The sequence below is a fragment of the Calonectris borealis genome, chromosome 7 (genome assembly GCF_964195595.1).
Source record: "Calonectris borealis chromosome 7, bCalBor7.hap1.2, whole genome shotgun sequence".
Classification (NCBI taxonomy): domain Eukaryota; kingdom Metazoa; phylum Chordata; class Aves; order Procellariiformes; family Procellariidae; genus Calonectris; species Calonectris borealis.
The window spans coordinates 25,853,216-25,881,000 of NC_134318.1; the positions used below are offsets into that span (position 1 = coordinate 25,853,216).

General features: G+C 39.3%; 1 protein-coding gene across 4 annotated transcripts in view; it reads right to left on the reverse strand.

Annotated features, from left to right (window-relative positions):
- Positions 1–870: 870 nt before the first annotated feature.
- Positions 871–27,785, reverse strand: part of LGI1 (leucine rich glioma inactivated 1) — a 31,581-nt gene continuing 4,666 nt past the window's right edge. The window contains exons 2-9 of one of the 4 annotated variants that reach the window (XM_075154700.1): positions 12,983–13,432; positions 12,537–12,608; positions 8,525–8,596; positions 8,350–8,421; positions 4,132–4,203; positions 2,707–2,876; positions 2,120–2,284; positions 871–2,035 (exon numbers count right to left, since the gene is read on the reverse strand). In XM_075154700.1, the coding sequence (XP_075010801.1) occupies positions 1,218–2,035; positions 2,120–2,284; positions 2,707–2,876; positions 4,132–4,203; positions 8,350–8,421; positions 8,525–8,596; positions 12,537–12,608; positions 12,983–13,173 (1,632 nt within the window). In that variant the 5' untranslated portion in view covers positions 13,174–13,432 and the 3' untranslated portion in view covers positions 871–1,217. Of the gene's footprint in view, positions 2,036–2,119; positions 2,285–2,706; positions 2,877–4,131; positions 4,204–8,349; positions 8,422–8,524; positions 8,597–12,536; positions 12,609–12,973; positions 13,578–27,785 lie in introns of those variants that run through there. The other 3 variants (XM_075154703.1, XM_075154699.1, XM_075154701.1) reach the window with 3 other exon arrangements.

The window sequence follows — 27,785 nt, forward strand, 5'->3', positions numbered from 1 at the left end:
GTGGTGCACTAGATGTATGTAAACAAAAGACTATTTTGAGTTTGTAATAGATTTTCATGCCAAATTCAGACTTGGCATAATTTAACAGATATAGGTAGCTTTCCTAGAGTTGCATATGCTACACCAACTGAATCTGTCCTGCCACATCCAAAGTTCCCTGAATTTCAGAAGTATCTGTTACTAAACTTCATTGCAGGATAGTGGAAAACAACGACTTCACATTCACTAGCTTCATTCAGAATAATGAATAAATTCATTGAAGATTAAATAATTGCAATTACAGTGGAAAGACTTGACAGGGACACACAGAATTCATGCAAGTGATGTGTGGCAGTTCAGATACAGAAATGCTGCTAGCTGAAAAATAAGCTGTGCTTCTAGCTTTCAGCACAGTAACAGCCCCATTGTCATACCAGAGATTTGTTTTGTACTGCTTCAGCTTGAGGTGGAGAAAGACAGACCTTTACATCATCTTTTATTCTGTTGATTTCTTTGTAAATTTTTAGAAAATCAGGTACTTCCAGCTATACACAGTACAAAGCCCCATCCTACCTGTATAACTGAACCCTCCATCCTACAACCGGATCTATATAACTGAATGTTTTTTTCTGGGTGGAGTCCCGTTTAAATCAGCGAAGCTTCACATAAATGCAAGGATATGTCCAGATGATAATTTATAGGACTGGGGTTCAATGCTGTATTTTTATCAAGAACTTCTTGTTATATGTAAAACCCACCTGATCTTCGATACCGTGCATCTTCCATGCAGTACGACACTGCATTGGGCAATATGCCTTCTTAGGTTTATTTTATATGTGTATAATATACACACGAATAAAAAGTATCACCTGCAAATAATACTTGGAATGTGAAAGACACAAAATGTAAACATTTTATTTGGCAGTTGTTTCAAACAGGTGAATAAATAAATGGAAAAGTACATCTTAATATTCTTTATAGCAACAGATGCAGTTGCACACATATTTACATATTGTGGATGCAAAGAACAGTTAATTTAATTTCTGTTTGTTAAAAAATGCAACTTCCAACACCACTAGACTTGACAATTAAAGATGAAGATACTAGTAATATTTTGTTCTAGCAATCTCAACTTTTAAAGGCATTCATTTGGAAGTAAGATAAGAGAGTCATCATGCATTTAGTTCATTTTGTCCACTTATGGTAGAAAGTCTGATGTAATCTCAGAATTATGAGTGTCATGCGCTTAAGTCAACTATGACATGTTTATAAATCAAGGTAGTTCCCTTAAAACTTGAAGCAAAGAGAAAATCTCGTTTATCGATGGAGACATGTATGAAAGATCTTGGTGCCTGTACGTTTAATTCTTGAAACTTCACAAATTTCGCCTTTTCAGCATCCCAATAATAGACTTGAGTGAAAGAATAATCACTTCCAAGAATGGCATATTGATAATTACTTATCTGAAGCGGTTGGAATACCATTGACCCTCGGGATGGCATCCTTTGTAAATCCAGAAATGCTGAACCACCCCATTTCATTACTTTAGAGTCCCCAATAAATCTTGTTAAGCAAATGTATACATCCTCTTTCACTTTGAAATGTTTCACTGCATACGCATCTTCCATATCTTGGATATCAAAACGCTTAACAAATTCATTTGTTCCTTTGTTCCATTGATATATTACAGGTCTTTGGGAACTACTTGACAGAATTAAATGTGGTTTGCCAGATATTTCAAGATACTCGACATCAGTATCTCTGTACCAGGCGTGCAGAGACTGATGGGAATAAAATCCATTCCCATTCCATTTGTAAACCGTGGTGAAACCAGCTTTCGAACTGTCTGCAACAACAAAATACCAGTCTTCAGCAATCCTGAAAGTTTCAATGTCATTGGGTTTTCGGATTTTAAGGATCTCAATATCTTGAATTTTTATAAACTTATTGGCAAAAATATCTCTTTTATATATGTGGGAGCCTCCAAACAGCTGCGCGACAATGACATACAGCTGACTCTCAATAACTATAGGTTTACACACAACAGTTGAAGTACCTATAAAAACAAAAGTAAAAGACAGGGTTAGCACCATTTTTTGGATCAGCTGTTGTAATGTTATTTGTCGAGCAGTGTTCATACCTGTAATGTTGTCATAATTCCTGAACATCACTTCTACATGGTCCCATTCAAGAAAGATGCATTTTCCAGTAAAAGGCTGAGCAATAACCACATGTTCATCATTCATGTATGAGAAAGTATCTACTGACAGAGATTGGTATGGCAGGGACTGATAAACTTCAAATTCTGTAAAAGTGCACACAACATATGATAATTACAGAGATACTTTCCATACTGTACTGAAAAAAAATCTGCTTATCAGATACCAATTTATTACAAATTACAGTATTTCATCACTAGTCCAATTTTCCTGTTGATAAAGGAGCACCGCAACTTGTTTTTCAATCTTTCTCAATGAAAAGAGGTGCTGTTTTATGTCCCAGTTCTCCAAATCCTTATTCAGCATATTGAAGTCTGAGTAGAAGCTGCAATATAAGACCTCACTCCCAAGTAATTCACATGTCAGACTTACACCTGCACAGAATTCATATTGATTTTAGCGGAAGTTCCATCCAGTATGCAGACTTCCTGCAAAAATGGACCCCAGAATAAAAAATATATAGCTTTGACTTTAATTTAACAAGATTAAATAATTTGAAGCACATTACCTGTAATAATGCAATCAAATTCCTTCGGTGAGAGGCTATTGATTTTGCGCTTCTTATATTCTGGTGGGCTTTCACAGTAAATGTCTTCAACTGTTGCATTGGTGCTGCCCAGCCATTCCACTAACCACTTCAGTTTGCAGTCACAATTAAACGCATTGCCTCTAAGATCTCTACAACAAATAAATCATGCATTGAAAATAAGTAGTCAGCTGATGCATTCCTCCTTGCAGGACAACAACAAACGGGGCTTTTGTTAAATATGTGCCCTCTTGCTTATTCTCAACTGATGCCTTCCTGGCTTAATTTGTCCTGACCCATAGTTAAATCTACATACCAGAACCCACACAGATTTAGTTCTATTAAGGAAATCAAGGAGAACTTAACTTGATAATCAGTAGGAAATTTTTGTTGATTTCCCCAAGTTTACAGGTGCACAAAAGCCTACCAAACTGTTGGCCCCATATTTTGGGAGGTTGTTTCTTTTGGATTAGCCTTTCTCAATAAGAGCATTCTAGATAACAAAATGGGAACTGATGTAACCTTATGGTCAGCCAGTCAGTATTTGCTATCTCCTTTAGATATACTCATTTAGGGCTTTAGGAGACAGAAGCAAAGGAGTTCTGTTCAAGCCTTTTACAGCTGTCTTCGGTCAGATTTCAGATCGTATGTACAGGAACGGGCGAGCGCCAGGACCAGGCTGTGTAACCACCTGGCCATGATCAGTCATGCCAAGCAATGCTACCAGATACACTGCCCATCTCCACAACTTACTGCTGCAGCTCTACACTATGAGTTCAGCCTACCTTGTTAATACAGGGAGCAGGGAAAGGATGTTCTGTGCTCATTATCCCAAATCAGGTGAACCAGAATTTGGTGTGTTGTAAACAGGACATATTTCAGTGAAGCAACTGTAGGATTTATCTGGTTATCTATATTTTGTATTTTTACTGGTATTTAAGTTATATATTTAAACAAGTTCATGTTTTGGTTCGGTTGCAGTTCGATTTAGTATGGGATGTGGTACTTACTAACACATGATTTTGTTATAAAAGATAGCCTTCCCAGAAATTATTTGCACATAGAAATGTTACTCCGTTAAATATCTTCCACCCTCCCCTCATGCCATGCTCTCTCATGCATCCCTAAGGATACTCCCTTCTTGTTCACTAAGTCTTAATGAACATGCAGCTCTCTTACATAACTACTAACAATATTACTTATCTTCATAACTGGTGGAGTATTCAAAACTAAAGCAAATTGTCAACAACAGTAGACAAAACCCAAGCCTACCCAGATTGGGTAGTCTCTACCCAGTAATAACATCCCATTACCGGCCATCAGTTTGAATGGTTACTCAGAATATCCTCTAAAATCAACTCTTTAAATTTTTAGTATAATTAAGAGATTAATTAATTGCTTTCTTACACATTTGTTAAAGAATCCAAGCCTTTGAATATGTCTTTTGGAAGCGATTGGAGATTATTGTTTGCGAGACTCCTGTAAAAGAAGACACTTCCGTATCAATGCTAGTTCATGAAATTACGCATTTTTGCAAGCTGTAATTCTGTGTGGGTTTTTTTCTTAAGGTAAAGAACCCTGGTATTCTCCAGCACTTAGTTCTAAAAGATTGCTTTTAAGAATAGCTCATTTACTTTGTGACTCTTTCTCCCACTAAAATGCCATGCCTCCTTCTGCTTTCTGACTCTTCAGCAGCCTTGCAGCATTTACAGTACTTCGCTTGGCAGGGTAAAAAGTGCAATCACCTCTGGTGTTCTGCCAACACCATTATTTTAAAACAATCAGTCATGATTGGATTTACTGATGTTTTCCTTATGAGATACCAATACATGGTGTTCATATTACTGTAATTTCCCCACTTTCTTGTATCTCTTCTGGAAGCAAAATCTTAACGCTAGGTTTCATTCCGTTGGACTTAGGCTTAGCTCATAGGTTTTGGAAATACGCAGTAATAGACAAGAAATTGCTGATCAGCATTGATTTCTTTCCTGGAATGTGTGTGTGTGTGAGAGAGACCAGCAAAAAACTGCCATTAATTCCCAAACTGATTTAAATTCAGTGAGTATTCTAGCTAGTAAAAGTGACAAGGAAATGCAGGCAGGCTTTGAACAAGCAATATATTACATTTCAGTCAGCCACGTCTGTGTGAGTCCACCAAAGGTCTAGGCTCTCTGAGATGTCACTGAGGGCATGACAGGAAAAGAATAATGTAGGGTATAGCTTACTCCTCTTTTGATTAACAAAATTATTTACTACTTATTAGAAGAAATGAAAATGGAAAGAAACCATTCTAGTTTAAGATCCCAGTTAGAATCTGTAGCGCGTGACACTTAGAACCTATTCTGTTTTCACTTGTAAATGTAAGAGTTATTTTTTAACTACAATTTCTCTAGCCAAGCATATCCTTAAATTCAAGAACAGGCCCAGACGTACTATGTCTACTGCCTCATTTAAAATTAAGTGTTTGCCTTATCAGGAATAGTAGATACGGGATGATGCCATTAGTCCGTTCTGACTTTACCACTTTCAAAGTACATCTGATTGTAACACTGGTGTATGTATCATGTGCTTCACTTATGCTTAATTTTACACTCAAGAGCAATACTTTAGAAGTCAGGTAGCTCATGGAGAAAGCTAAGTAGACTTGCAGGCTGAGGCAGGTTTAATGCCCTATATATTCTTTATGACCTGGATTATAGCACACTGAAAGGGATGATGTGCTTGGAAGTACTAGTGGTTCACCACTGCCATGGGAATATGGCTGACAGAAAAATTTACACAAGGTTTATGCATTTGCCATTTTTGGATGAAAATGATGCATTTTATATTCCACTGTTAAAAGCATACTTATATATTAGAAAACACTGGCTTGCCTAGATGGTGCTGTACATGGTATTTGGTTTATAATAAGAGAGCAAAGGTTGACTCAAACATGCAGTTAAACTTATGGTTGCAGTTCTGGAAGAAATGCAATCAAAATTATATATTGTGAATAGAAATTATTTTCCAATCCTAACTGTAAGATTTTGACATTAAATTAGTAAATTTGTAAAAAAATGCTATTTTTCTTTAATCTGCCTTTTTTTAAAACTGCTCTGAGCACAACATGAATTGTGTTGCATAACGATAAATACTAGATGGCTCCATTTTACAGTAAGGACACACTGTAATTATCAAAGTTAATTGCATTATAAAAATACAAATGTTTGGATAGCTTACTGCATTGCAAAAGTTATGTTGTGAAAAGGAAGCAAACAGAATAAATAGAACAAAGTTCATCTTCTCTAACTTCACGGAACTCATTTGTATGCTTATTTACCGTGATTCTTTTTAATATATTTTATGTACACAAGTACTCTCCTGCTTCTTAAATGAGAAATGCCTCAGGGTGCCAAATGATTATTCTTAACGCGTACGTGCAATTTTCCCCAAAGGGTGGGGAGTGGTTCTGCAAGCAGATTAAACTAGTAACATTCTGTGGTTAATGGACCTGCCTTTGCAGTTATTTTCTGCAAATTTCTCATTGTCTTCATGAATAGTGCTCCATGAGCAATAGCAGCATGATGCACACATCTACATCCCAAAAATGTGCATGCAACCACATGCAAACCGCAGTGGCTCCTCAAATGTGGTTCTATCTTTTGCATGTGTTTTTTCTTAAAAAACTGCTGAAGCATCCCCAGAAACCAACGTAACAGGCAAGACAAGATGTTACTCTTGGACTGTGTGCTCTGTGGAGAAGAAACTGTGCCTTCCTCTGTGTTAGAAAAGCAAATTGCTCACTGGCAGCAACAGCTACTAAATAAGTAAATGAATTTGATAAATAATGTACGGGACCCATTTGTGAATATAAAGCTATTCATGTGCATAAATATTCTGAAGATAGGGTCCCAGTTACCAGCCTTATCCAATTATCTGCCTTTTTTAACAATACTATAATTATGCCTATACCTCTAATATGTTTATGGGATGTGCACAGTCTGTTTACATACTGTTTCCCCTCTCCTCTCTCTTTCCTCTTCCTCAGACCTAGAGTCATTCTATAAGTAACTTTATATACATGAGTAGCCACAGTAGGCTTGGTTTCAGCCAGCTGTGAGTCTACACTATTCTGACCAAAAAGGGATGGGTAAAGTGTTTTATGGTACATTTACTATGTGGTGAAGGATGTGATGAACTGCAATTCAACTATTATATTTATGCATTAATTATTTAAAATGGAACCTTTGCTTTCTCTCCTGTGTCAAAATATATGAAAGAAAAAGTTAAATGATTCTGTTTCAAAACCCTCTTGGAGGTTATTGTGTTAAGGCCAAAAGGTCAGAATCCACTCCCCTGCCTACGACACACACCCCAAGATATATGCTTCAGAATGCAAATGCTCAGAGCTGGGTATAAACCCATGTCAGGCATACCCCAGACCTTTTAGCCTACTTCTCTTACATTATTTTTGTAATTTTATGTTTTCTTACAGTACATATTGTATTTCAATACATTTATCGCTTGCTAAAATAAAATTATTGTTAAAAGATAAACCTGATGTAAGATAAAGAGACAAAAGCTTGTCTAAAAACTGTCTTGCTAGCTCAGAGCATGAGGATGCTACTCTTGTGTTTGCAGTGAATTGTTGCAGGTATTTGTTGCCAGTGTGCGTTTCACCTGCTGAGCACAGCGTGAGAAATGCCTCTGCTGGCGTGAGCATGGGAAGCGTTGCTCCTAACAGCCACATTAGCATCCAGAGTGCCTTTGACGAATTTCCCCTCTCGGCTAACGCAGCGAGGGGGCTGCAGCATGTCAGAGGGCAGGGGTCTGGCCGTGTTTCCAGGACAGCCGAAGGGCTGAGCAGCAACACAAGGAATGTTAAGCAGACCCTAGTGTCAGTGCGTGATGGATCCTGACCGTGGGATGCCCTGGCTTGCGTGCAGGAGAGGACAGGGTGCAATGCAATCGGCTTTGAAGCCGATCCTCTTGAAGTCTAAAGGCTGATATGCCCTACAGTTAAGTGGAAGGATCGGGAAGTCATAAGAAGTGCGTTCTGTTGCAACTCTTCTATTTAAAATTGTTCAGGATGGGAATTTTCAAATTTGATTTGGTCAAATTCTGCTGGGTACGGGTACTGGCTGAAGCGGACACAGGTACAGATAGTGATGGCTGGTCCCTGGAATGGCCATAATATTCTCCTGGATCTATGCCAGACTGGGGTACCTGGGAAGAAGTGTGTGTCCACCCCTCAGCCTCTCACCACTGTGGCAGCTCAGCGCTGACCACAGCTCCCACCTTCCTCCTCCTCAAGTCCCAAACTGGGACTCACCTTGTCAGTGCCAAGCTTCCCGACCCATCCTGCTCCTATATGCTCAGCTGGAAATCCCCAGTGCTCTGAGCAGAGAAAGTTGGGGAGCTACTGCCAAACGTACCACTTGGAAGCTGTCTGGGTCTTGCCTTCTACGCATACCACAGTTTGGAAATCTTTGGTGGAAACACAAAGATTTACACTCTAATTAAATTACTATTAATACCGCTTAAACAAATGTGAACAGTTATATATCAAAATGCGAAATTAAACAACACAGTGGTTCAGTTACTATATTAAATATACCAAGCAATATATTCAAGCACTTTACTTACAGGTGAATTAAAGATTTCAGTCCTCTGAAAGTATTTCTTGAAATTGACTTAATGCTGTTGTTCTCTATGAACCTGTAACGGGTCGTAAAGTCATTCTGGTCAAAGCAATGCCTGGAACTTGGAAGCCCACCCACTCTATTCAATAATGCCAGGAAATATACTTTTGTCCACTCACAAATATTCTAGATGAGGAAGGCCCATGAAAGCATCATCACTAATAACATCAAAAGTGTTGGATGTAAACAACCTGTGTAAAGAGATGCAAAACAAAAGACCATTAGGTTATTAGCAGCTTTAGAAAACAGTTCAGCAAGCCATGGTAGGCCAAATTTCCACTGCCTGGTTTCATGGTTTTGTCTGTGCAAGCACTACAGGATCGTAAGGCTGATACATTGCACCATAGTCTGGTGCAAAGGGAAGGATCCAACAACTCCTTGCTTTGCATACTGGGGCCATCTGATAAAATTCCATTGACTTCTGTGGGATGTAAACGTGGGTTTATCATGCCAGTAAAACAATAGGATTGTACAAGCGCCACTGGAGACATACTTGGACGACAACGAAATGTTCAAGAGGTCTAAATTGTCTTGAAGAACACTTACTTTTGATGACAACACAGGGAAAGCATCCAGCTGGTTAGCCAGACATCAGGTTGAATTTGCACCACTGACAGGCAGGAAAATCCCTTAACTTACGAGTTAAACTTCTGAACATATTTGACCCGAGGGTACTGAGAAGTTACTGAGAAAAAATGGAAAATCTCTTCATTTAGTCAGTGTTCAAATCAGAACTATTTTTAAGACCACATTATACCTGCTGGAGATAGCTCTTAGTGTGTGCATGTATTTTTCATCCATCTAGCAGTAAAAATATTAGAAACACATTTAATTTTATGTAATTTTGTAAGCATTAAAAGTGGACTAGCATCGATTTTTCCAGCTTTATTTATGCTTATCAGCCATGTTTGCATTTGTCCATTTTAATTCAGCTCTGGACTGCCACACCCTTAATATGGTGAGGCATTGTCAAGTACAATGAACTTTACTTTACCGCAGTGGAATACTAGATGCACATCTATATTTTATTCAGTTGGACCTGATGGATAAATAGATTTACACTGTGACATCCTTAGGCATTCAGGAATTCAAGATTTCCAAGTATGAGTTAATACGCTTAATGAGTTAATCTCTTATTTTGAGGTTTGCATTAAGAGTAAATTGCAGTAGATTTATTTTCTCACTTGGCTATTGCAGATGTGCTTCTTCCACTTTAGGTATGTTCCTATATATGTACGAAAAATATAAGCAGGAAATTCCTCCTTTTTGTTAGAAACAATGAATACTTCTCTTTCTTAGAGGAAATAGGTATTTTTGTAAAATTTCTGAACCAGAAGACCAATTTAGTAAATCTGCTGCCTGCAACTAATTTCACTTTTCTGATGTGATTTCACTGGATAATTTTTCCTTTTCTGCACTCTACCCTCCTTGTAATTTAAAAGTGGTGTCTCTTTAAAAAGTATAGCTATTTTAGATATTGCCAGGCTTATAGCATAGGTCTTGCACTTGGTGAGCTCATTTGCCTCCCATCTCGTACCTCCCCTCAATGGCTGTATCATGCGTATTTGATGCACAAAGTGGCTTTTCTCCCACTCTCTGACCTCAAACACCAGATTTGTTTGATCTGTGACCCACCAGCTAGCTATTTCCAGGGACAGAGGCTGAAGACACTGCACCGTGGCTAGGGACTATATTGCTTAGCAGGACCTGTATGCTGCTAGCAGGTACGGATCCTAGTGCCGTGATTACCTCCCTTCTTTCTACGGGCTTTCATGTCATCAGTTTATAAGGGCACCCTCAGCACGTTGCTGATACGAGTTACGAGTGGTGGAGATGAGAGCAGGAGATTTTCTCGACATTTAGGGAACACTCCTGCCGGCACTTCACCGTAGCTGTGTAGGTCCATCGTATTTTTGTTGTCACGTGAAGAGCACAGAGCATTCCATCCATGCTACTGAAGAAGAAAAGCTCTTCTGGCCTGGGACTTAGGAGTAGTGTTTAGCACAATGAGACCATGACTTTTCCAGAGATCATTGCCGCTACTACAGTAAAAATTGTAGCAAGTAATAATAGCGGCAGATACATTCCACTCTTAGAAATGTGTGACTGGCATACTGGAGATACCAAGGTACATTTGGACTCTAAAAATGTAATGCTGGAGACTATTATGTAAAAATATGTATAGGTTGCTAAATCTTGCTATTGGCTAAACCTACCCATACAGCTATAATCATGCAAAGCTAAAACTTAGTTTAATTTTTAATTAACCTGAGTTTTCCATATCCTTATTTCCTTTACTATCTTCTGCCAAAGGTGGAAATTTTTCTTTCCCACTTACAAACTGGAGTATTGGCCCCACAGATACAATCCTGCTCCTATGGTCTGTGTTTAAGGAGTCATTTGCCTTAGATCAGCAGCCTGACTTTCCAAAGATGGCAAGCAGCTCAGCTATCATGTTAGAAATGTATCTGGAAAAGTGTTCAGCAGTATTTTTAGAAATGCTAGGTAGCAGCAGAAGTAAGTAATCTGTAGATTGTTTGCACCATTTTAACAGATCTCTCATCAAAGCCCATAATGGAACAAAAACCTGCTTTTCTGGGGTCAGAGCTTTTGTTGCAGCATTGATTAGCAGAATGTGCGTTTCAGTGAAGTATACAGCAGATCATGCAAATTATTACCATTACTAAAACACCAAAAGACATTGCCAGAGACACAGACCCCACTGTGCCAGGCACTGTAATAACTCAAAATAAAAAGACTATGCCTGTCCTACTCCACCCTACCCAATTCTGCCTCCCTTGGCAGTGAGATCGGTAAGTGTAGGTGGCGTATCGTAGCCAAGAGAGATGATGTCCTACTCATTCTCTTCAGATACAAGCTCCACCAATGCTGCTATTTCTTTTTTTTTTTCCTTTGAAAGGCCCATTGCAGGAATTATGTGAAATGTGTCCTTTTTGTGATCTGTGACCACCTGGGAAAAGCTTCTCTGGAATCAAGCACCATGGAAAAGCATTTAGGTTTCCATAGTAACTGCATTTACCTATTTACCCTGTATCCAAAATTGTACAGTTTGTCTGCACCTTCTTATCAGCTCCACTTGAGGTAGCAGAGTACAGCTAGGGTCAGGGCTTCAGCCATCGGTGCACCAGCAGTTTAATCTAACAGCCGTAGGGCTCCCATACATCAACGTGACACCTCTGACCGCATCTAGAGTGCACGGGAAGCCAGTCTGGGACAGACGTCCAGTTTTGATTTTGATCACATCGGGGAGTCTGTCTTGCCAGATTTCTGAGACAAATCTGGGTGTGTGTCAGGCTGGCAGCACATCCACTATAAACAGTTCAGGTTACACCCCCTCTACCTCTGTATAGCTCGCAATTATGTAATCGTATGCCCACATTTCTAGGAAAGCCTGTGAGCCTGTAAAAATCCTATATAGAAATGCATCTAATATTTAAACATCCCAAAATACTCTCTTTCTGCATATACCTCATCGCAGTATTTGATTTTGAAATAACTGCTTAAATTTTTTTGATTGTAAGAAAATCTTCATTACTTTTTGGGTTTTTTCCAAAGAACATGAAATAACAAATAGGGTCAAATCCAGGCGCTATGAAGGCAAAACTCCCACTGAAGTGACTAAACTTCCACAGAAGTCAGTGGCAATTTTACATGGAAAGGGACTTCAGGACCTGTCCCACTGCAGTGAAGGGGCTGATTGAGGGGTTCTGAGCTCACAGCCGATGGGAGTTGCAAATGGGCAGCTTTATATTGGGATCAGGCCCCAAGACTGCAGAAAAGAAACAAGAATAGTTGTTGCAATGCTCAAATCCCTCCTGTAATGTTAATTAAAATATAATAAAGATAGCATACGTTCTGTCACCGAAAGCTTCAGTATGTAATCATTCAAAGTAACACTGACAACAGATAGCCTTGCAAAATACTAAGTAGATACACTGAAAAAAATTAAACATGCACTATCTTTCAAATTGCTAAAAAGTCTTGTATTTTGTCATCTAATGAATCTTCTCTTGCTGTTTCTTATAAAATTAATACTGAGACCCTTTCTATAGTATTTATGGATACATAGACATTTCATAACAAAAATTGTATCATATAAATATTTCTCACAGAAGCTGCAGAGATGGTGTGAGCAAAAAACTCCCTTCTGGGATTTTAGTAAAAGCAGATCTCACAAAGGATCTGGAAAGAAGAAAAAAACAACCTTATATTAATGTAGTCTCATATATCTGTGTTTATAATACTGATCTGGTCATCACAGAGAAATTTATTTATATAAGTAAAAAAAAAAGCAAAAAAATGAATGTTACAGGTTACATGTAGTATAGAAGAAGGTATAAAATGGGATGTGTGCACATACACAGACAGACAGACAGATGAAAGAGATGTAAAAATCAGGATTCAAGGATGCAGCACAATTTTAACACATTATCTGATGATTCTGTATGCTGGAGGTACTCCCTGCAGCAAGCATCCTTCTGTATGCACTGAAAACACCACACATTCTAGTTCATTGTAAATCATAAATTAAATAACCAAATGCTTACAGCCCTTACAGTGAGATAACATCAGGCGGAACGCTGCGAGGAATAGATCTGGCATTTTCACATAAAGCATTATCTTTGGTACAAGTACACCAGGCAGGACATTTTGGCTTCACTGGTTTCTTCCCTTCAGTCAGCAAAAGCACAGATAAAAGGCATAAGAAATAAGCAATTCTTCTAAAGGGTCTGCTGGCATTTCCCATTCTTTTGATCCGCTCTCGTTCCAGCCAGTTGAAAGAATATCCCAAAACATGAACAGGGGTTCTTTATTCAGCCATTGGATGTCTTTCTATAAGTCCAGGTCAATATTTGTCTCTGCTTTCCCAACCCTTTTCTTTCTCTTTCACTCTGTTTTTGTAGACAGAAACCTGCAGCTGATCTGTATGTTTCCACTCACTCAGGCAACGTACTGCTCAGAGAAGAGACCTGCGAGGTGCTGTAAGATGGGGAAAATCCAACCGGCTGAAGGGAAGAAAAAAAAAAAAAGAAAGGAAAAAAAAAAAGACTTGCATCACCACAAAAACACTGAGCACAACACAGCATTAGATTGCAAAGTGATGTAACTGAGAAATACACTGCTTTCTGTTTTCACAGGGAGGCCCTTTCCCTGTTACCAAAAATAGTACAGCATTATGTTTTGCTGGTGGGTGGGTGAGTGGGTGTGGGGTGGAGTGTATGTGTGTGGGGGGAGAAATCAGTCATCTCTTACTGGATCCCTACAACCTCGTGAACCTTTGAGAATTATGCTTCATATATTGCAAGCAGCAGAACTAACGACAGTATCCAACAGGAAAATGAAATCGAGTGAAACCATCAAAAGCATTGCTGCAAAAGCTGTTAGATTAATTTTTATCCTTAGCCCTTATTGCACATATTTGTACCACTGAAAAACAAGCTGCCACACATGGAAAATATTACAATGTATGAGAGAATGCCTACAACTGTCATTCCTAAACAAAATATTTTCTCATGCAAAATAGACCCCAACTGCTTTTTTTTTTTTTTTTTAGAAGAAGAACCATTCTTATTTATTATATGTTTTCTGAGCTGGTTAAATAAAGTGGATCAAGCACCGTTCAAAATGCGCAACATTAATTAAAAGTTTAAGTTAAAAAATTTATTTGCTTGGAGACTGGTTTGATCATTTCAGATGGAAAAAAGAAAATTGTTATTTAAACACCAGCTATGTTAAACCTGTAGTTAAGAATGGACCTTCTTTGAAAAGGGACAGGGTAGGGACAGAGCTTGATGGTAATAATGAATCTTTACAATACCGTCTGGCAGCTGCAATTGAAATTAGTGCTAGGTGCAGTATGAATACTCTGTAAGAAAGAGTCTTCAGCCTGAACACTTTACAGTAAACTACATTAAATATTTCATAGGGAACTTAAGCAGCACCTAAGTGTTATTATATAAAGAATGGTAAGACAAAACTAATGAATGCCAAGTAACTGGAAAGCCATATGGGATGATTTTATTTTTTCTGCTGTAGGATTGCTATTAGAAGAGTTTTGCAAACTTTAATAGGTCTTGACACTTCCCTGTCAGACTGGCAGCGCTGTTTGTGTTACACAGATCACAAAGTCTCCTAGGGTCGACCGGATGGTACAGAAGTTTAATAGAGTCGTGCTCACTATTGGCTCCTTCACGTAGGTGCTGTCTCCTCACCAGGAGACACCTGTAAGCAGAAGATCTCTCTTCACTGCTGGTTACTCCTCCTTTCATTCCACATGGCCACCTGGCTCCGGCCCATTGCTCCTGCTTTACAGGCCATGAAATCTCAAGCCCAACACCGGGCCATGTCTGTCGTCCTCAGGAACGATGCCAGCAAGGCCCAGCGCACACCCAGATATGGGTGCGCAGCAGGAATTTCAGATGCTACGCGTGGAAGATGGCAAAGGGGGACAACAGCCTGCAAAACTGCAAGAAACTCAGCGTACGGACGCTAGGCAGGACCCCACCATCGCTGAGTCCTTGCCTGGGCAGTGGCGAGGTCTGTCTCCCTGGGTTGAGAGGAGACCCGCAGAGCTCGCACCCGGTGGTGGGACTGCATCCTCTGAGGGACTGGGGATGGCCAGAAATGTCCAGAAAGCTTTCAGAGGCAGAGGGCTTGCCACTGAAGGCCCTGCGGGGAGAGGACTCCAGTGCCTGTGCATCGTCACGCTCCCCGCCTGGCACCCGTGCCTGGGCAAAATGGCAGCTCGCGCTTTCTCGGCTCCCTTGTTCTCTGCGGTGTGTTTTTTTTAAAGCTCTTCATTAATTTAAGTGCGGGCCCATGTTTTTGCCCATAAGGAAATCTTCCCTGTCAGCAGTCTCTCCCGAAGCAGGATTGACTTCAGCTAGGAGTGACACAGAGCTGCGTTACTTCTGAGCCCTTCCACCTTCTGCAAGAAAGTGGGGCAGAATTACAGTAACCAAAGCACTGAAATCATTATAAAGCAAACGTCGATGCCTTCCCCTGGATATAAAGGTTACTTCTTGCTCTGGAAATGATCTAATCGTACAACTGAGAACGGAGCTGGATTTGTGGGACTTGTGTAAGTAGGGTACACCATCTTCTCTCCTCCAAGATGTCCAAAAGCACAGACTTTGGTGAGGCGAGAACAGAAAATTCTCTAACTTTTTGCTGAAAGAGAAGAGGCCTGTTGTTGTTTGTTTGTTTATTCCTGGCAAAGCTACCCATTGCCATGGCAATATTTTGCCATTGATGGTGTAACCCCATGTTTCATTTCCTTCGGCTCATTCACTGAAATCCACCATCAATTACTTAGGCATTTCTTTTTAGTTAATACTCCAGCCACATTGTGAACCTCCTGAAAACTTTGCAGTGTAGCGGTTTTTCAGCAACAAAAGCACATTCTGCAGCAGGACAGTAACCTGACTCCAGTTTTGTCCATGCAGAGAAGCGCCTGGAAGTTAGTTTTCTATTCCAAATTACATGGCAGAACAACCGCTTTTTCCAAAATTGCAAATATTATGAATATTTATAACAACTCTGTCAAAAGAGAGGCATAAATCACATTTTCCAGGGTCCTTTTGTGCCAAGCTCAGTATCCCAATCCTTGCCATGTAGTAGTTTAAAAACAAATTGGCTCGTGGATTTTCAGTGGCACAGCTGCTCTCCAGCCATTGGAACATTTGGCTCACCCTTTACCTATGCCATCACTGTTTGTTTTCTGGCTAACGGAGCAGGCGAGTGTGCTGTGCCCGCATCCCAGCGCCCGCCTCTAGGTCCTCGCTAGCTTCCTTTCACTGCTGTTTCAGGTACCGATTAGGCACAATGTGATTGAAAATTTATTTGTTTTTCTTTCAGCAAGGTTTCAGCAGGAGGGCTCGCGTTAGTCGGTCTGCTTCCCGTCATTTGACGACGTTTTAGCTGAAAAATCTTCACCTTGCCGTGCAAGGGAGGTGCTGGCTGGCAGACATCTTCCAGTACGGGCAGGGACGCGCTGTGCTCCTGGCTGCCACTGTGGGCTCGGTTTCGGTACCGAGCGGGCCAGCAGGCCCCGACACGGGCCGAAGCAGACCACCCGCACAGCCGCCTCGCCGCCCGGGCCGGGGCTGCCCTCACCCGCTGTCCCGCTGCCCCGGCAGCCCCCTCGCGCCCGCCGCTGCCGCGCGCTGCCCGCCCCGGCGGGCGCCGGCCGGTGCCTCGCCCGCCCCCTCGGTTTGGCTTTAGCCGGAGCAGGTCTGAGGAGAAGCCCCCGGGGACAAGAAGGCGCGGAGGGAGGGCGGTGGGCGCCCTGGCTTCCCTCTCGCCTTCCCCACGCTCCTCCGGTGCCCTCTTGTCATTTCTGCCCTCTCTGTAGCAAGGGAGGCTCAGCCATCGCTGCGCTGAGCAGAGCGGAGGATGTATTTCCTGCACTTTATTTACGCTGTGATATTTCACCTCTTTAATTTTGACCAGAGCTAAGTAAGCCTCAGTCACCGATTATTTCCCACATATTCACGCTATATGGTAAGAATCAAATAGCTTATTTCTTCCAGTGTGTCCAAATTCTTTGATAACAACTTTTTTTTTATAATAATCAACCACCTAATAACAAGCTTGGTGCAGGTATACAACGGTCAAAATTAAAGATACTTTTGCTAGTTGTCATTGGAGGTATTCACCACCTAGCATTACCTGCGTTCTTTGGTCAGACTTGACAGAACTTTTGTAGCTGGGTTTCTAGAGCAAACATATGCATTTATTATTATTAATATTTATTAAAAATACATTTTAAGCAAATATTCTCAAATATCTAGTTACAATGTGAATAATTCTATGAGTAAACCTGTTTGCTAAAATATTTGAGGAAAGCAAACACAAACAGTCAGAACATAGAGCCAAAAATTATTTTTAAATATATTTGATACTTTTTTGAGGGATTAACTCTGCTCCCCTGACTATATTTGCATATTTGCATTAGCCCAATATGTTTTCATTACCAACATATGACAAAACTTTAATAAGCTTCCTGCGGTTTCATACGGACTACATTTCCCTTTGCAGATCCATATACTGTTACAGTTATCCTTTATTTCACCCTGCTTTTAGAAAATTGCCTTTTCTATGCTCAGGATGAGCTGCCTGCACATATGTGGCCCAATCCAAAATCCACTGGTGGTGATGGCGAGACTTTAGTGAACTTTACTGTGCTTGGTGTTAAGCCCATAATATTACACCACACGGATGTGCAATAGTCCAAATCACACCCCAATATTCATGAGTCTCCTAAAGAACAAAATATTGCCATTGCTATGTTACCACTGTGTTTGGAGCAGAAGGATTTTGAGATCAAAGACTCCTACAAACATCTCATGAATCTGAGTTTTCGCTCTCCCAGTGCCACCCTTTCAACAAATTCTGCAGCAAATGGCAAATTTAAAGCAGCTGAGACTGAGGCTGTACTTTCAATAAACAAAAGTAAGTCTTGTGAATTCTAAACAGTTCTGAAAAGACTATGCTTCCTGGTGGATCTGGCACCAAGAGCCATTGCCAGGAAGAGGCCTTCTGCAGGTTAGGCATAATAAAACTCGAGATGCCTTTACAACAGCTCACAGCACAGACTAGCTTGGGAATGATGACAGGGCTGCCCAGAACTTTTTATTCGGAAAGTTCTTCTGACTTTGCCCTGTCCGTATTACGGATATCCTTCTTTATTACACCACAAGAGTTTCATTAACCAGGCCAGTCCCTGTGTCAAAAAGCTGAGGAAATGGCTACTTAATTGCTGCCAACTTCAGAGGACAGAAAAACTCGGAGGGTGGTCTCCTTTCCTTGCATAAAGTAGCCAGTTCACAGTTCACTGTGGAGTTGGAAGTGATCACCTCTGAAGAGAATCAGGTCTTAGCTCTCATGGCCAAAATTGCATAGTGATGCAGAACACCTACTCCTCTGGGCATGTCCTGGTGAGTGTGCAGGTGGCTCTAGGACTGCTCGGGGGCTTAGGTACACCAGAATTTGACCAATGACAAAAAATACCCCAGGAGAGATGTCTGTTACCTGAACTGTCATTCTTTAAGAAAAACAGATATGCAATGTATTTCATCCAAAGAGAAGCTAGGCAAAATTAATCTATGTTTAGGTTTCATTTTGTTACAGCCAAGGACTTCTGACACCTTTATGATTCTTGATGCTTTTCTTTCAATTGCAGGTTTTTCAATAGTAAAGAATATTAGAAATTACCTCAGAAGACACTTTAAAGCCATAGGATTTCTCCCCTTGTGATTTTTGAATGGCTCTCTCAGGCTGGGAGGGACCTAGGGAGGACACCTCATCCAACCTCCTGGGTAACCAAGAGGGATAAAGGCTAAGAAGCTAGATATGAAGTATCCAAAATATTCTATGTTTTGATATCACGACTTTTAAACCAGTATCGCAAAATTTTAAGGACCTAATCCATCATCTTTGAACAGCTGATATTGACAATACTGCTAATTTTGTGTGTTTACATGTTCCGTGGGATGACGGTTCATTCCACTCTGACTCTTTTCCAAGGCAGGCAGATAAGTGCCACAGCTTGGTAGCTTTACCTTATGTAAGTAAAGAAAAAGAACAGAACAAACTATCAACCTGAAAAATCCATTAACTGTCCTTCAGGTCAGACATTGACATAACCTCAACTACTGGATTGGCCCTTCACTATGAGAAAGACCCCATAAATCCTGTCAATCTTATTATGCATTGACCCCCAGTTTCCTCTGGGGTTGTCTATTCCTGCTCCTCCGAATGAGATTGGATGCCTGTATAAATCCCAGAGCTGGGATTCCTCAGATCTTCCCTAACTCCTGCATTCTGTTTTCCAGCAGAGTGGGACCAGTTGCTTTCTCAGGTTTTTAAAAGGTTCATAAGCTTTGTTACAAAGCAGTATGCTTTGCAGCGCACAATCCAGTAGCAGGAAGTTAACTGCTCTCCTGAATACTACCCACTTTTCTCCAGACCTAAACAAATAGTTCCTGCTTTGTTTCTATTGTCTGTGCTTTGCCTTGAAAATGCTGACAATGCATATTTAGAGACTGGGGGGGGGAATGAAAAGAGCAAGCATACAAGCTCAAGAGCAAACGAGAGCCCAATTCAAAGATGTGTGAAGCTGTGTGAAGCTACTTCAAGGTTCACAGCAGGAACTGAGACCACACTTAACATAGAGAGAAGTATTAAGACAAGAAACAATAAAAAAGAACACCAGGTTTTCACTTGCTGCAGAAATCTGCACTTTCTCAATCTTTCAAGAAAACTTTCACGAAAATTTGCCAGTAGTTAATTTATGCTCTGGAAGATCAACATCTTGTGTGTGCAAGGTTGGAAATGGGGGCACTTTTCAGCCAGACAACATGCCCATCCACTTCAGTGGAACTGACATCAGACTCATCACCTAGCGTGCATCCTACCGTAAGATTAAAGTGCCCTCTATATGAACCTCTCAGGGAGTAAAAGTCGTCTTCAAATATGCAAGTTACGTTTTTGCCTTTTTTTTTCCCTACATAGCCTGATCAGACATTAAAAGCATGATACTACTGAGAAAATATATGGTTAATTTATAATTGGAAATGGTCTCATGACTTCTGAAGAAACTGACGTGGTGATACTGAGAACGTAGTTCTGTGCAACGCTTTCCTTAATGGGATGGTTTCCCTCCTCCCTGCTCTTCCACAGGCTCTTGGTTCTGCCCTCTTCCACAGCTCGCCACCAGTGTCTCTGTCTCTAATGCTGTTCTCTAAACTGGATTAAATAAGTGATCTGATAAAAGAACAAAACACAAGTAAAACCTTAAAGAAGCGCAAATCCTTCCAAAACAAAACAAGAATTGCTAGAGCCAGAACAAGCAGCTGAGGACACAAGCAGGCAGGGAGTATGGGCTTCACTGTTAGAGAAAATGTATAGGAAGCCACACATTTGAAGGGCAGTTTCATATTACAAATGCTCACAAACTTTTAAGTGAAACATAGGACAGAACTGGTGACAAACTACCTCAGTTTGGACCAAATAGGACAAAATATGAACCTCATAAAATGCCCTAGTATTTATCTAGCATTGTTTAAAAGTTATCATCCAACTGGAGGACAGGCCCTCAAGAGATGTATACAAACAGACGCTTGGTAATTATGATATTCACTCTGCCAGCCCCTTGCACTATTTATTAATTTAGTAGTTGTTCATAGGAGGTATCCTTCATGCCTACAGTAAAAATATAGAGGGATAGAAAATCCAGTCCAGTGAGAACCCTGTATCCGAAACAAAATGTCCCAGATTTTCTAGCATGAGCAAGTGCTTTCTACAGACCCAAAACAACATACCACTGTCACTGTAGCTAAATGCCATTTAATTGGCAGCTAGAAAAGTCTGTAATGCATTTCTTCATGGAAAAATGTTTGAGCTCCTCCAGTTTGCCAAGATGCTAACTAAAAACAGACAGCATGTTATAAAATCCTTTCCTTGACCTGTGCTATCTTACATTGCCCTTCTGTACTTTTTTCATGGCGTTGTCTCCCTGCAGAATTATTCTAATCTTGTATTTAATTTTCCTTGTCATTTTGTGGACAGAAAAAAGTTACTAAATGTTATTTATTTAAATGTACATAGGAAATTTATTTGTTACATGGTAGAGATAACAGGCTTTTGAGGAGAGAATCTTTACTCGTTAAAAACAGAAGGTTTCTATGTCCTGAATAATTCACAATGAAAGAAATCTTAGTGCCACTGAAGTCACTGTTAAAGTAAAAGCCTCGCTGGAGCGCCACTGACATAATGAATTGCACAATGAGAAGGATGTGCCTCATCAAACGCGTATTATTGTTTCATCATTGCTAATCAAAATGCTTTACAAAGCTGGGATTTGGATCAGTGCGGCAACATTTTAAGGGGTCATTGCTGATAGCTTCACAAGTGTATTTTACTGATGTTTTTATTGTTCTTAATAATTCAAGAAATGTGGAAAATACCTTATTTTGGTAAGAGTTAATCCCTTTTACCCCAAGCAAATAGTAGATCTGCCTGACACCCCACCCCACCCTATGGTGGGCACACTGCCACTGCACAAAGCCCAGCACAGATTCTCCGTCAGGTAAGATAACACACCACGCTGAACTCCCCGGTCCCTTTTCCTTATGAACCTCTCCTCCTGCAGAGGAGACTTTGGAGGGCTGAAGGAGTCCATCACATCTGTTTGCTCATATGCCAACACGCTGTTTACTCAGTACAGCTTTAAGAAAGGATTTGCTCTTTTGGCTGTTGACTCTCTCCCTCTGCAGTGGGAGAGCAAAACCAACACAACATCGTATCTAAGAACTGGCTGTAGTTTTTCATGTAATTTTCAGCTCTCTAGCGAGAGAGATACATGTTTTAGTTATGACTGCTCAGAAGCTAAAGAATTTTCCCTACCTTAGTATGGTAACATTCACATTTTGAGCTTATAATGCTTCCTATGTACCACTTTTCTAAGACAATAATCCAAATTCCATACAGATGACTTTCTTTTAGACACCAATCACTTTTAGGCATCTGCAAGTTTCCACTGTTGCTGCCCTTGTGATTTAGGCAAAGACTCATTAAAACTGGAGGGCCTAATTCCCAGCCTCAATATAATACACCAGTATGAAGTAATAAGCTCCTTCATGAAGCAATACAGCTCCCCAGCTAAATAAATGGCACACACTACTGATTAAACAAAGGCACATGTGGCTTTTTTTCCTAAGCCTTTTTTAAAGCAAATGGATGAATATATGAGAGAAAGAGAGAAGGACAAGAAAACAGGAGTGGGAAGTCAGAGAGCAGTAGAAACATCACAGACATGGAGAGCTTGGACTCCAGGCATTGGAAAGGGGGTCCTGAGAATCGTCTCCAGAGAACTTCTTGGAGCAAGTATTGGCTTAAAAGAGCTCCGAGCTGCAAATAGCCTCCTGCTGTTTAATTTGCTCTTCACTCAGGGAAATGAATGCTGTACATTCTTTGCAAATAAAGACTAAATCAAAGATACCTGATTCCATTAACAATTTATTTTCCTAAACGGAACAATCGGAAAGATAATGACTTTTTAGATAACTGCTCAGGTCAGAAGTAGTAATAATGCTCTACTCTGTGTTTCTGACACTTCTGCCTCCCCTCAGGGAGGCATATCTCCCTTCATATACACATTATATATATTAAGATCGATCTCTCTCTCCAGAGCTATATATAGCTTCTATTCACAGGCGAGCACCACAACCACTTATTCATTCTTTTCATGCTTTACCTGCTGTTTTCAAGGCTGCCCTGATGCTAAAAATAGCTTCGCATATTAGAGGAGGGTTGCTATAGATTCACAACGGGTGATGTTAGGAAGACAGCTAAATCCCTCTTTGCCAAGGACATGGAGGATCCGCGTGGATGTGGCTGACGGGCAGCTGTATTATTATCTGTGACCTGGGCGGTGGTGCCCTTTCATAAAGACTCTCAGGCTCCAAGGTCGGGGTATTTGTGTTGTTCTAGGACTGCACTGAACTGCAAATCAATACAAATCATGGATGTCACCACAAGTTTAAGGCTTAGTTTTTCATACTGTAGTGTTAGATCACAGTACAACAGAACCTTCAATATTAATAGCACATTAGCTTCTTTTTAACCGGGAAAACAATTTAATATTCTGTTGTATGGGCATATTTTTCTGCAGGCACTGATGTCTCCAAGTAAGAAAATATCAAAATGCTTCACTAGTTGTTCTTACTACAGAGTTGAAAGGATGACAATTCATCATCTATTTGATTACCTTCAAGACAGCAATGAAACCACATAAAAAAATTGTACTACATACTGTTGTTTTGAACTTCTGGCAGTGTGTCCTCTGACAATGCTGACAAAGCTAATGTTAATTTTGGAAGTTACCTCCCTGTCTACAATTTAATGGATAGTGCAAGTGAAAAACTGCTTATGCATAACTTTCCAACTCATATACTGCATAAAACAGTGAAGTGTCATTTGACTGTTAGGGTTATGAAACCTACGTTTTCAAAATTTGTCTGACAAAAAGTTTGGAATCATAGGAAAGATTTTATTTTGTCAAGCTTGAATATGTGCAAGTTTTGAGGACACTCTCTAGAACATAGTTACCTCTATACTATGCAATTAAAAGCAACGTAAAGTATTTTCCAGCTTTTAGAAATGGAAAAAAATGAAACTTTTCTACATTAGAAATGTAGAAACTTTTCTACATTAGGAGAATATCACTGGTTGCATCCTTTCAGGATGATGAAGATCAGATTAATGGAGGTAAGCAAGTGTCTGAGTAAGATTTGCTTTTCTTTCATAATGTAGTAAAATCCTTCCAAGTGATAACAATTTGATCTTGAATTTGAAGGCAAGATACGTGAGTTAAAGGGCAAGCTGCAAGAAAGAATGGATAGCAAAATATTGGTCATTAAAGTAACTCCCACCTAGAAAGATGGGAGTTTTATTCCACAGTATACATTAGCTCCCAAACATGTAATAAAACAGATTCCTTTCTGTATACAGAATACCTTAAACTTACTCAGCTACATTAACTTTCTAAAAAATTATGTGATTTTAGAAAATTACAATGAAAAGTTGAAGCTTGACAGAAAATTGTATGAGAAAGATTATGCTTCAGGAGTCCCATATTAGGAACTGAATTTAATGTTTCATCTCCAAATACCAATTTTTCTAGTTCTTGTGGATGGATTATGGCCATATCTAAGATAAACGAGGTAGTCAGAAGAGTATTTTCCTTTTGTTAACAGACTCGGATTATAGAAACCTGCCAAATACTGACTCTGTTAAGGCTAAGGTTCAAATAGAAGTTAGTTGTACAGGGAAAGAGTGGCATGGATTGATTAAAACAACATTATTAAAATATATTTAAAAAGATCCTAAGATAACTTTAATAGTACAATCCATCTTTTAAGAACTGTATATTTGAGGACAGTGTAATGCAAACTTGAGAGAAAATTCCATGATATGCTAAAGAAAATGGTTTTTCACTCAAATCTCACTTCACGTCCTAACCCTTATCTTTCATATGGTTATGTTCTATTTCCATTCAAGAAATGCAGTCATCTAGATATGTAACTGTTAACATTTTAATGTATCACTTGCAAATTGAATGTGGTTTCAGCAAGTAGCAGGATCTCCCCCAAGGTATAAGCTGCATTATTTCTTTTTACTTGCTATAGATAACTTTCCTCAGCAGTTTTTTGAATCTGCCATTTTTACTTCTAGAGTTGTGGATATTGCACGGCTCAGTGTTGCTGGCTGTAAGTAACATAACTTGATATTCGAAACTAAGTTAGATTAATTGTTCCCATTTAGGATAGTTATCCTTCCCGTTCCACTTAGGTGCCATGGAATGAATAGTATCCTGGCAATACTTTGAATAGAAAGGTAGATAGTATTTCAGTACTTTATGTCTGAATGATATTGGTGATTAAACAACACAAAATTGTATTTAATTTGAAATATAACCCCTATTATTTCCAAAATCTGGCAATCAGTAGTATACTTTTACTAATGAAAGGTCAGTTCTAGCAGAATGGCTAATTAAAGGAGGTCTCACAGTAGTACTCTGTAAGCATTTTCGTTAAAAAAAGTGAAATAATAGGAATTTTTACTCATTCATCCTACTTCACTGCTCAGAGCAGCCTCTTTATATCCCTGTATCCTTCCGTTTCCACTGAATGATCAGCTATTGATCACCTCAGTTCAGATACTATCAGCCTCTACATGCAGTTACTGTACTACTTTACTACGTAAGTAATCCTACCGAAATCATAAGGTAGAATGAGGGTTGATTCTGTCATCACTATGCCCTATTATGCTCTTATACCTTATTTTTAAAAATCTATCTGTGAGATTCCAAACACTTGACTATACGACAGTATATTGCAAATAATCTCTGTTATGAAATATTTTCTTAGCTTTAAGACAACCAGTGGAAAACACTGTGATGAACGCGCCTGACCAGCTGCATAGTACAGTTTGCAGGACTGACCTTCTTGATTCCTGGATTAAGATCTCAGCTTTTGGTTAAGCAACACATCTCTAAAAACACAGGTGTTTTCTGGAACGTGCATGCAGGAATAAAACCTTATTTCTCTATTATATTGTATCTTAGACTCTGAGGCACCTTTCTTTTCCAGGTTTTCTATGCCAGGCACATGAGCAGTGCTTAACTGCGTCTATGATTCAAGAGAGTGACTCATGACTCACCTTTTTATATAGAAGACTTTAGATTCCATACATTCAGCTGTAAATTATTTGTACCTTGCCTCAATTTTCATCATGAGTGAATTATTATTAATATATATACATAGTAGACATTATGGACAAAAATGTGTATCGGGAAACAAGGGAATGCGTATCTTTTCCACTATGGTTTAAAAGTGCAATGGACTGTAATTTTGCTCACATATTCTTTTTATTTTCACAAAACAAATCCAGCGGGAAACAATATAATTTAAAGAAAACAAGTACATTGCTTGCTTGTTGGTTGGTTGGTTGGTTGGTTCGTTCGTTTTTTTATTTCCACTTTACTATATTTTCCTCATCTCTTGCTTACTATTTTCTTTCATTTTTCCCTCATATAATAACTCTGATATCAAAGTGGAAAAACCAGATTTCCCTTTTTCTTGGATTTATGTGTTTGAATGCCATCAGTTGCTTTTCACCGTAACAGGTCTAGACATAAAAGTAGGATTAAGCATTCTTTGCTCTCTTAGGAAAATGTTCATACTTTGGGGAATTAAAGCATAATACACTTATAAAATCTCAAATGAAAACTGGAACACACTGGAGTAGTTAGTTTCTGTATTCCATTTATTTCAAGGCAGGCTGATAAAATTAAGAAGTAGTATTTTGTGCATATTGATAATTACTTTTTAATTAAATTCTTGATAGGCTGAAGTCACTATACTTGTTTATGCACGCCTACATGCATGCTTAATCTTTTAGTAAGCTTTGTTCTCAGCAGAGCTGCCAGACTGTAAGCTCTGGAGACCAAAATTACCTGCCACACAACAAACGTGGCACTAGCAGTGACAATTAAACAACAATAGACAGGAGTCTACATAATATATCTCTAGGGGATTTATTAGGTAAAATTCTTTACTTCTTCAAAAAACCCCACCCAGTTGTAGAGATAATATGGGAGGTTGCTTCCATGAATTATTTTTTGATGCAAGTTTGCTTTATTATTTCCATTAACTGAGTCAGTTAGTCTTTATAGGGTCACACTGGCTTTATTTACAATACACATATTAACAAGGGCTTGCAGCTTAGTTTATTTTAATGATTTTTTTTGAAGTTCACAGAAATTTTAGGATCAAGGTTGTTGCTATGCGTGTTCCCTTAATTGCAACAGAATGAGTGAATGAAACAATCTGGTTTTCAGGATATTATGATAAGATTCTTACATAACTCTGTATTCATAATCAAGAAAACTAAAATAGATGTTAGAAATTACAACAGTTCTAAGTCTTCATTTATCTGTGATTCCTTAGCATGTTAAGAGTGCAAGTGATGTTACCATCAAATAAAGTGCTGAGCATGACTTAAACTACCTCGGTCCATGATAATGAAGCAATTTCCTTATATTTTTCTTATTGGAGATTTTCACAATAACTGAAAGTTTCAACTCTGTTTTTAATAAAAGCCTTTGGTATTTTTTTTCTCCTATCAGCAGAGCAAGCTTAACCTGGAATTTGAGATGTGCACTGTCCTCTTCTTGAGCTTTGGATTAGTGTTTATAAAACTAATTCCCAAACTTTGGCCTCAAAGTGCTCTGTAGACGGCCAATAGAACCACTGCCTTCAGACAGAAGTCTGACCCTGCATTAGGCAATAAGTAGCTGTGGAGGTTTGGAGTGATTTGTTCGCCCTAGAAGTACAGGAGCCTGGAATAGAAAGGTCCATGGGTCAAATTCTACTTCACATGGCCTTCTAAAATTCCATCATCTGTCAGCTCTGCCTTTAGTTATACAGAATCAGGGCCAGAATTTCAAAAGAACCAAGTTTTCCAAATTGTTTATCATATTATAAGCCTTAGTGTTCCAGAAATTCTGTCCCTACAGGGTGTATTTGACATTGATCTCCAATGGTGTTAAACAGGAATAATTATGAGGAAAATTTCCACCACTAATTGGAATTTAGGAAATTCTATACTCTTATAATAGGATTAGATATCACATTATTATCTCTGTCTTATCTTATTAACAAATACAATGCAATACAATGATTGCGGTTACTTATACAAAGATCTGGGATTATGGAACAAGGGAGGAAACTGATGAACAATCAGATGCTATTTTTTCAAAGGCACTTTTCTAACAATGATAACACACTGAAATGG